Source organism: Trichinella spiralis, assembly GCF_000181795.1.
Source record: "Trichinella spiralis strain ISS 195 chromosome Unknown Scfld4, whole genome shotgun sequence".
NCBI lineage: Eukaryota > Metazoa > Nematoda > Enoplea > Trichinellida > Trichinellidae > Trichinella > Trichinella spiralis.
The window spans coordinates 955955-967539 of NW_003526943.1; the positions used below are offsets into that span (position 1 = coordinate 955955).

The 11585-nt window shown below is 31.7% G+C and overlaps 1 protein-coding gene across 1 annotated transcript; it reads left to right on the forward strand.

Moving 5' to 3' along the window:
* The first annotated feature begins 485 nt into the window (after positions 1–485).
* Tsp_00257 (putative CAP-Gly domain protein) lies at positions 486–11298 on the forward strand. Its single transcript, XM_003375988.1, has 14 exons — positions 486–515; positions 662–811; positions 1376–2635; positions 4000–4086; positions 6395–6629; positions 6753–7012; positions 7078–7147; positions 7899–8057; positions 8301–8356; positions 9747–9830; positions 9913–10038; positions 10114–10211; positions 10359–10691; positions 10794–11298. The coding sequence occupies exons 1-14, from the start codon at positions 486–488 to the stop codon at positions 11296–11298; spliced, it is 3453 nt and encodes a 1150-aa protein (XP_003376036.1).
* Positions 11299–11585: the final 287 nt, after the last annotated feature.

The window sequence follows — 11585 nt, forward strand, 5'->3', positions numbered from 1 at the left end:
TTATTTAAATGGAATTCTATTTTTGAATATTACATAAACAGTGAACGATTTTGATTTATTCATTAATTGGCATCGATTTATTCGAAAATACATAATGCTGTACTGGTGGGGAGGGGTATATAAATATATTCTATTTTGATTTTTCAACTGTTTCTGTGTATTATATTGAAAAGGATACTTTTGCTTACACAGTAACACAATAGTACAGTTAGAAAATAATCAAAATTAAAAAAAACAATTCATGGTGTATTAGTTGCTTTAGATTTTTGCAAACTTCACTTATATGTATTGGTGTTTTGATATTCATTACAATTATTTTCATAATATTTAATATGTTTTCTTTAATAATTAAGAAAAATGTCAGTTATTACAAGTTTGCACATCACTTGTAATTAAACATTTAACTTTAAATTGTTCTGCATTTTTTTTCTTTTTTTAATGTCCTACACGTAAAGCAATGTAATTTGTTATTGTTGAACATCATAATGAGCAGTCTAATTTATGATCTATCAAATGTACATGATTTGTTTCAGTTGAAATTCTACTCACAAACCAAATTTAGCGTAAATTAACTCACTAAAGAAATTTTTTAAACTTCACATTAAATTTCATCAGACAATTAAACCATTTGATTAATTGATTTTTAATATAAACTTTTCAGCTATACTTTCAAAAGCAGCCTATTATTCAATGCAGCAAAGTAATAATGTCAATTTTTATAGGGTCTTTTATATTTAGAACGTTCTTTTTTCAACAGTTTTTGGCTATTCTGTTGGCGATGAATTTGAAGAAGGTAGTTCTATGCAAGCATGTAAGCTTCGCGAACGTTTCCATATCGATCAAAATGAGCATTTGCAATTGCAGTAAATTTCAATTCGTAAAATGCTCATGTCGAATATTATTTTTCCAAAAATAAATTATAATCAATTTATAAATTTATCGAAGCGGAACATGAAGCTGGTATTACGCACTGATTGTTGACGTGTTGAAAGCTTTTTCATATTTTCCATCTAGCTGACTGCACGGAATTTTTACGCATGCATATTTATTGTATGTGAATAGAATAGTACTGGCGCGCCCTTGGGAATGTATATTTTAGGTCATAGGTTTTTCTATGGTAAATAGCTTAAAAATAATTCACCTGACCGGGAAACTATTTTTAATATAGAAGTAGTCTCGCTTGCCTTTTTGGCTTGGTTAATAGCTTCCGTTGAAGGTGGTGGGTGTGCTTGACCTCAGTCCCAGGAACGGTATTTTATTATCTGTTCAGTTCAACGACAGAAGGTCAACGTCATGGATATAAATTTTCATTCACTTTGACGGACAGTTTGTGGTAAAAATTCTTTCAGTTTATTAATGCGCCGGTATTTTTCAGGATGGAAAAGGTGGTGGCTTTCAGTCGCACCTTCGACGGCCGTCCCAATTCAGACGTAACAAACCTGCTGACATCATCCCAACTGCAGTTGCAAGCAAATTGCCAACACTAGATGGCATCAGCGTGCCACGAGCTGCTCCAAACCAATCAACATTGATCCCAGTGGAACAGCTTTTGTCCAGCACTTTTGAAAAGCATATCGGAAATCGTGTACGTGTGGCAGGTGAAAAAGCCGGCTGGTTGCGCTATATTGGCACTGTTCAGGGTAGAGAAGGGTTCTACTGTGGAATAGAATTGGACGAGCCTATCGGTAGTCACGACGGTGCTCTGAACGGGATTCGCTATTTTCAGACCAATCCCAACCGTGCCATCTTTGCACCGTTGGATCGTGTGGAAGTGATCGTGGACCATAAGCCGTCGTTCAAGCCCGTAGACTGTTGGATGAACGACGTGGAACCATTGTTAATCAGTAGCTGTTGTTCAGAGGATCCAAATTCAGACCTGATGGTTCAGTCTGACATATCGTTGGCCGGAAGCCCACCTGCCAACAGTAGTTTACTTTCAGCTGATTTGACAACGCCTTATCAAGCCACATCTGAAGCTGACCTATTTTCGGCTGTTGACGTGCAAAAATCACCATCAACATCAGTGGACAACAACGGCAGCTCTAGCAAAGAGTGGAGCAAAGAAACAGCAGCAGTTGTTAGCGTTTGTCCTGCTGTCGACGATTTGAATGTGACGATTACAGTCGACGTCGCGGATCAGCAATTGAATCAGCATACTGTTTGTTTTCAGTCAGCTGAAAATTCAAAGCCACCTTCATACTGTAACAGTGACGACATTCAGTCTGAGCTAATCAAATCAGATGACGATGATCAGCAACAGCTATCTACATTCGACAATAAAATGGTGAACATACTGACATCTTGCGACAATACCACCTCTTCTCAGTCCACCTCGTCGGCTACTACAACACTGTCCACTGACGAGGCTGTTGTACGCAAGGAATTGTTGGTGCCGAGTGAAAATAAGAAAATCAAGTACGAACCTAACAAAATGACAATAAAATCATCGGATAGCGCGAAACGAATTTCCATGGCGAAAGTGACGCCAAATAGAACCCAAGTTCGAACTATTCAACGCGTGCCATCGAAACCATCTAAGCACGCCGAAATTATGGCTAAATTGAAAGAAAGCATTAAGCAGGACAAAGAAAAAGGGAAAAAAGAAATAAAAAGTCGCATTGCACAAAGCATCCAGGTGAAGCCGACTGCTAAAATCACTGCAGCTTCACAAAACAATAGTAAGCAATAGAATCTTTCCTGTCCAAATATGATTTTAATTTATTTTCTCAATTCACATTTGCAAAAAATGAAATTTTCAAAACGTATTTTATTATTACGTAACACTTTCTATATTATGTCGAGAATGCTCAGATAAGCGTTCTTATTCAAGTTATATATATATACGTATATAACATCTATATATATATATATTTATTTATCAACGGGAAAGATGTTTTCTTAAAATGAAAATGCGCAGTTCAAAAAACCTATACAATTTATACCTTTGCATTACAATGCTTGTATAGGATTTCTTCTTTATGCGTTACGTTGATCAACCCCTTTAGGCTATTGAAGCTAGTTCTGTTGGAAAAGTGTTGTTTCGCAAGTTGTTTGCAACCGCTTTTAATGCTGATTATTAGAAACAAACAAGTTTTAAAAATTGACATATACTTGCAAACTTGTTTAGTATATAAATACACAAACTTTACACTATAAGAGAATTGCTCGTAACAAAAAATGTTATTTAACAAATGCAAATATGGACAGCAATAAAAATGCATTAATAAACAAGTAAATTGAGAATTTTAGCAATAGGCTGGGGTAATTGTTTTGAAAAGAAACCGTTCTGGGGGCTTGGATAGTAGCAATAAATTAATTCACTGCAGCAGATTTTTGATGCGAAAAATTGCATGCAACATTTTTCAAGATAAACAGCTTTTCAAATGCTAAATTCAATAATATATTTAGAACCTTGTTATCATCTGTCTATTAAAATAGTGTTGCTGTTATGTGATTTTCAAATATTGAGCTTTTATTACCAGTAAATGTTTACAGTATCAATTCGAAGATGGAGAGCTTTTTTGTTTATATAAACATTACACGCACCTTGATACTTTGTTAACATTTTTTATTTTAAAATTTCAATTTTTTTTGTTAATGATTGTCAGTCACAAATGTAATCTAGTTAGTAGTGATAAAAAAGGTTAATATTAGTTTAGCCTTTCTTTAAATAATAGATAAAGTATAAATTGCGGCGATAAATCTTATCGAATGTTAGCTGACAACTTTACTTTTGCAATCAAATTAGTATTAAAGATTTTTTAATGATTACGTTCTTCTTTCACTAATATGATACATGCAAGTTGTTTTTTTCACATTTAATTTTTATAATTTAATTTTACAATGAAATATGTTTTTTAAATATTATTATAGTTTTTTCCATTTAATGTATGCTTCCAGGGAAACTTTAAAACTGTGCTTTTATTACAATGAATTTTAATATTTCATACGTTTTTAATATTTTGCATGTGCTAAAGGGAAAATTTTTATTTGTGCTAGGAGCTGAACAGTTTCCTTCGTCAAAGCAGTCAAGTCAAGAAAGTTCTTCTTCAAACGAAGCTTGTCATAGTGAAAACCCCACGAAAGGTAATTGAAAAATGAAATTATACAATCAATTATTAACATATTTTATGTTCAAAATTTAATTTGATATTTATTTATATTTTTTTGATTTTTATTGGTAATTTCAGTCTTTAATAGATGAGCAATATTTTAAAGTGAAGCAATTTTCCTTGTAAAATTATTACTTTGCTATTGCAAAATTTTTACCCAAAAGAAAGTCATTCAGTGTATGGAAACTGCTTTTCAGCTTCAGGTGTGACAGTCAGAAATAGATCTGCCAATGATATCAACAAGCACATCCCATCTACTAAACGATCCGACATGGTTCCAAAACTACGGGCACAAAGTGAGCTTTTTCTTTTTTTATTTCAAATCAAAGTTCAATAAAAATAATGAAATATGATCATTTATTACTGGTAATTATTATCATTGTGTTTTTCTTTTAGTCTAGTGCACTGTTGGATGTTTAATTGTAAATTATTGTATAGGGCAGTTTAATTAATTAATTTAATTGGACACTTTAAAAAGGGGAACGGTGATAATGATGAATGTACAGAAGTTTGCAATTATTTCAGTCATGCTTTTTTTTATTTACATTAAAAAGCAATTTCATTTTTAATTATATCATAACAGGGCGATGAACAAAAATAAACTTTTTAATATTGATTAATTACTCGTTGCTGATGTTCATGCTGAGATTGCCTGTTGATTTTAAATTCAGGTTATTGAGACATTTTACTTTTTCAAAAATTGTAGAGATTTTTATTAGGATCTCATGCGTGTTGTATTGGAAAAAAATTTTTTTCATCACTTAATAAAATGTATTATTTAAAAAAATTAAAATACGATAAAATGTCGTCAGTTATTCTCATTAATAGAAATGATTTGCTTGCCATGATGACAAATATATTACATTGATACGGATATTTATATTTTTTGATTTATGTTGATGTCAAGTTTAACATTATATTTAGAATATGAATGTAAATGTTAAAAACTTTGACAATGCATTTATTTTTTGTTTTTAATATAAGGAAATTTTCAATATTTTTTACGTTCATCCTCATCATGTTTTTATGTTCATCCCTTTATGCGAATTATTTTGTAATGATAATAGAATCTCTCATGGTAGTGAGCTAATATGCATGTGCAGTGTTTTGATAGCAGTTATAAGCATTCTGACTGTAAATTATTGCACATATTTTATTAATATTTGAAATGTTTCATTTACAGCATTCAGTGCTTATTTTTGACGCTTATGTTTCAATAATATTATTATAGTATAAATTATTTTTATGAATATGAAAGCGAAAATGCAACTCTTTAACTTGTAATCAACATGGTCTGGGGAGGTTTTTTGTCGTTTCTACGAATTATCATCCACCATGTTATTGCATTGTCCACAATGATTTTAATATTGAAAGCAAGTGTTGATTATTTAAGCAAAATTTTAATGGAATTTATTATTTATAATAAATTATTTGTTTGTTATGATTAGTTGACATTTGCAATTTGCCATTTTTCTATGCACATACACACACACATTCGGATGTACAAAATGTTTACTAGTGGTGCAAGGCGTGATCGTGATCTTTTACTGCATTTTTCTAAGACAACTGGCAGATGAGAAGATTTCTTTTTGCAAAAGCTTTCACTAGTTTTCAACTTGCGCAAATTTATGATATTTATCAATATTCATATGACACTTGCACATGTTCATTATTGCAATGTTTGCTGTTTTGCTGCTCGTTGCTGGCAAACAGCTGCACTGGCCATTCATTTAGATTTTGAAAATGTTCACTTCTTTCAAACATCCTGTGTCTTGTGCATAACTTTTCAACTGCAAGTTTAATCCTTAAAATAAAAAAAAACAAAATAGTATTATCATTCACTTTCTCAGCATTAATTATACTTCAACTTTTGTAAATTATACTTTTTAAATTATCATGATATTTTGACATTATTGACAACTTTATGGTTGTGATTTTCAACCACGATCCTTCACCGCCGAAGGTCGTTCTTGTCCCCTGCTTGCATAGTTTACTGGTTTTTATTGCCAGCAAAAAGGGTTTTGGATTTATTTCAGGCCGTTTTGATGACGCGTTTGTAGAAGCGACCAGTTTTTATCGTTATAACCCAAACAGCGCAGTTTCGTGCTTTCACTGTGGTGCTCTCTGCTGGTGCCGCATGCGTGAATATACTAGTAACAGTAATAATAAGAATATTAGTGACTATTTAGCCGATGAGGCTTTATTGATTGATTTGCATCAAATCCTTGCTCTGCATTTTTTTTCCTCCACTTCTTCCCCTCATGTATTCCTCATATTTCAAGTCTAGTTCATTATCATCTTCTTCTGCATCATTGTCATCCTCGTCACCATCCTCGTCGAAATACAATTCTTTAATTTTAACAAGGACTCGATCTTCTGTTGGCAAATCGGTTCAAACTGTAACCAAATTGCCCACATTCACTAGTTCAGTTGTTTTACGAGATTCTGCATATTCTTCAAATATGACAAATGATCGAATTGGATACACTCCAACAAGGTCTTCTTCGTACACGTTGCGTAAGTGTTTCGTTGCAGCAATAAAATGATAATATAATTCCAGTAATAAAAAAATGAACATCAATAAAAATCTTTGAAATATGCTTATTTTATTTTATTTTATTTTTCAAATTTTCATTTAAGATCCAGTGAGCAGCAGGTTTGTTCAATCTTTTCAACCTGCGGTCAGTTCGAAAAAAGAGCCTGCTTCTGCAGCAGTGGTGAAACGTTCCGGCAACGGTCCGCTTGCTACTGGTAATAAGCGAGGTGTTGCAAAGGCTCCTCCAGTGTTGGAAAAGAGAAATTCCACCTCCATCAAGCGCATGGTAGATGAGCACAAGTACCAAGAAATCGTCAAAGGCTTTCTCGCTTTATCAGTCACGTTTAACCACTATCAAGATCACGTATGCTGATTGACAATCTGGACTGTGGGATTCCGGATATTTTGACACTTCTGTTATTATTTCAGCTTATTCCAGTTTTGCATCAACGAAATGCCAACGTTAAAAATGAATTAGACAAATTAAAAGCCGCTTTCGGTAATGATAGCTTTTTATCTATTTACCTTTTTCTTTTTGTTGATTCTTGTAATTTTTTGTCGATGAGAAATTGCATCTGTTTATCTATCGGTTGTTCTATTTTCTTGAACAATTAAATCACATTTTACTTAATGCTGTAGGGTAGCAAAGTTAACATCTGGACAACTAACTACTGAACGTACAAAATTAGAAAACAAATAAATCTTGAAGCTTTTTGTTTTGTCATGTTATTCAAGGTGAATTAATTTAAACTTTAAATATTCTGGACAGGTTTCAATATTGTTGTTTTTTCTTATAACTATACAAACCGTACTCTGAATTCTTTTTCACCAACTAGCCAACTATTGCTAATAATAATTGCATTATTATTAAGAAAAAATCTGTAGCTTTTCTTATTTGTAACAGTTTTTCGGCAGTTGTATTATATAGGATATAGCAATGAACAAAAACAAAGCATTTTTTTCAAAAAAAATATCTATTCTATTATTAAAGCAGAAGAAAAAGCATCTCTCTGATATTGATTTACACATGAATGAAGATAATGAAATTTCGCTCTCTTTTTCTCTTTTTATTCGTAATATAAATTATAATGTTCTCTTTTTGTTGCTTAATTGTTTATGCGAAATTTTTTAAAGATTTAATTATTTAAATACATCAAATAAGTAAGTAATTTTTGCATTACTTGAAATAAGCATCAAAAAAATGTTTCAGTACTGAAGTTATAGTCAATTTTAAAATGTTCTCTTTTAAGAAAGTACCGTTTGTGAGTACGAAAAAATTAAAAAAGAAAGGGAAGAACTCTGCAAGCAACATGCTAAAACGATTGATGAATTGAATGAAAAGCATGAAGAAGCTATTCGATGCTTAGAAATTGCCTTAAAACAAGAACATGACCAACATTTAAAGCAAAGTGAGTTAGCACACGTATTTTAATTGATGTTTAAAAGTGCACACCTGTTGAAATTGCATTGCTTGAAATGCTTTAATGCAATTTATTTATACAGCTGTTCTGTTCTGTAACTCAAAATTTTGGTAAAGAGTTTTTAAACATTGGTATAATAGTGAAAGTTTTCTAAAATCAATTGCATAATGAAAACTTTATATGATTTCTTTTTAAAAAAATTAATCGAAACATGTATAATGATGCTTTTAGTTTGTGAAGACAATGAAAAAATTTTGGATAAGCTAAGAAGTACTTTTGATGAAAAGGTAAGTAATAAGGTTTTTAACTTAATTTCAAATATTCTTAACACCGTTTATTTTGAAATAAATGCTATTAGTAGATATACTTTTTTACTGATTATTATTATAAGACAGTCTTTCTTAAAATGAAACTTGTTGTGAACATTAAATAATAACAAGAAATGAATACTGTATAGACGAAGACGAATTTGTTGCCGGACATGAGGATAGCTGTTAAAATGAACATATTTGACGATGTGCAGAAAAAAATTTTTTATTTTTAAAATTTGTGTTCTTAAAATAATTTCTATGCATTTAAACGTGCATTTCAATTTTGTTTACTGTCATGTATTAAAAAAATATTTTTCCTCAAAACCCAACATATTGTTTTGATTAAAACGGGGGTTAACTGTTCGTTAAACGCATCTTCGTCATCTGTCGGTATTCCTGAAAGGTAAATCTTTAATACGACTCTTTGAGTTGTATTGAATTTTTGTCTTGGAAATCCTTTGTGGATTTCCGTTATTTACCCCATTTTAAGGAAGATACGTGTGGTATATATACTGTACGGGTATTATATACTGCATGGATCTTATGCACGAATGCAGTCGTGATCTTTTTACAAATATTTTTCACAATTATGTTGAATTTTTGTTGTGGAAATCCCTTGTGGATTTCTACATTATTTTATGTTATTTTTACATTATTTTTTTGTATTTTTTTACTAGTATTAACTGCAGGGATCTTATGGAGAATACTAGCACATTTTTATTTTTGATAATTGCATTCATTTTTCTGTTGGAAATCCGTTGTGGATTTTTGCATTATTTTTTTAACATTATTAACTACAAGGATCTTGTGGAGAATACTAGGACAGATTTTTATTCTTAAATGTTTTTGACAGTTACGTTGAATTTTTATCGTGGAAATCTCTTATGGATTTCTACATTATTTTATTTTATTTTATTTTATTTTTACATTATTTTTTAATAATATTAACTGCAAGGATCTTATAGCGAATATTAGCACAATTTTATTTTTGATTACTGCATGAATTTTTGTGTTGGAAATCCCTTGTGGATTTCCATTTTTTTTTATATAATTTTTTTTTAATAATATTAACTGCATGGATCTTATGGAGCATATTAGCAGAGATTTTTTCTTAAATTATTTTAAACGATAAATTATTGATTTATAAACAAAATATTTATTTATTTTTAAATATTTTTGATAATTGCCTAGGATGTTATCAAGATTACTTTTCTTGCCCCATAGCTTAATAAACCATAATAAACGAATTTCAATTTCAGTGCAATAGTTATTGGTTGTACATAATGGAACGTGGATGCGTTGAATGTTGTTTGCTTGTTGTCGGCATATTTATGTTATTTATTTGTTTTATTGTTCAATATTTCAGATTAAAACTAAAGATGTGAAAATGAAATCGGAAAAATGTCAAATAGAAGTATGTCAGCTGGATCATCAATCACCAGTGCAAAGTGTAGGCAGAAAAGAACAAGTCTGTGTTTTTCATGCAATTAGTGGTATAAATTTCGCTTGTATATTATTGTACTTTAATTTAGGTGGTGATTGCTGACGTGCGATATGTCAACCATGAGAAAGAGATTGACAGTCTGAGGGCTGTTTTGGAAATGAAAAGTGAAGAAAATAGAGAACTGAGATCTCGTCTGGCCGAACGTGAAAAAGAGGTACCTTTTTTTTTTATTAAATTCCATTATATTATAATTATTTTCGTAAATATATTGCGTATTTGCAATTTTCAGATAGAAGAAGCGATGAAAATGAAGTCTCGTGTGATTTTATTGGATCAAAAAAATGCTGAACTCAAAGAAGCTTTGGAATTGAAGAAGACTACTGAAAAGTATTTATTCTTTTTGAATTATTTATTCTACATGCATGTTAATGAAATAGAATTAATTTTAAAACGATTTATTACTTACCAACTATACAAGTTATTAATATGTTGAATGGAAAAATTATGCATAATTTTATGTATTTTTTGTTGCAGAAGACTTTCTCAACGTCATCATGATTTGGTGCGATCTTGTGAACGTGAAAAGGAAAATTCACGTCGACTGCAAATGGACAAGGAGCAGTTGCAGTTTCAGTTGGAACGTGTTCTAATGTCCCAATCGGCTTACGATACACCGATAAGTCGTTTATGCTCTTCCAGTGAATCCACAACGCCCAATGTGCAAGACGAGTTGCAGCAGAATTCAATGTCCCAGTCGTTGATTCAAATTTACGCCGACTGTAGTCCTCGTTATTCAAAAGAGCTACCTGTCACTTTTTACAGTAATGAAGGTGTAGAAAAGAAAATTTTAGAAAATGACCAGAAGAGGTATTTTTCATTGGAATTTCAACAAAACAAACAAAAAACCACTTCAGAATATGCAAATTTAGTTTCCAATCAAAATATATGCTTTTTTTTTCTTATTTTCAGATGTAGCAGTATGAGAACATCAGCGAATAGAGGAGAAAAGATTGGTAGAAAGCTGACTACCACCAGTGCTAGAAGTCGACATTTCTCGAACAGCAGTGACGCTAGTGATGCAGATGAGGCCTTTAAGCATCGTCGCCGCGTGCAGTCGGATTGTGAAATGGTTGAAAAAGAGAACCAAAGAGTGTTGCCAAATTGTACGGGTAGAGGCGATTTGCCGGCAAGCGAGTCGAGCAATGCAGACAGCATGCTGATGACGGTCGACTGTACCGATTCCCCCCGACGTTGTTCCCACGCTGAAAAGCGTTGTCAGTTGGCTGGTTCGACAGATTATTGCAAAGGTGATAATTGCATGCAGAAAGCAGCAGTGAGCTGTATCGATTCTGGAATATTCACTGCATCTTATCATTCAGACATTTTTGACACTTCGCCTGCCGTATCCGGCACGGAACAGACGTCCAAGCATGTTGGTGGTCAAGTTGGCGGTGATTTTGCTGAGCAAAGCTAAATAAACTCTTTACCCCTAATCAAGCACCAATTTTTACCCGTCAAAAACAAACTTTGCCTGTTGTGTTATTCTTTTTCATAATATAAATTGTAGTCAGTATTAAAATTTTTACCTCTTATTTTTTGTTTTCTTTTTTAAAAATTATTTCAATAATTTTATTCCACTTTAAAGATTTATAAATACTACTTGTATGATATTTACAAAAATTGTTTACAATAAATAAGTAATATCATCCACATAACTGATCTGTTTTACTTGACTGGTAAATTTATTATTTTCATCATTAT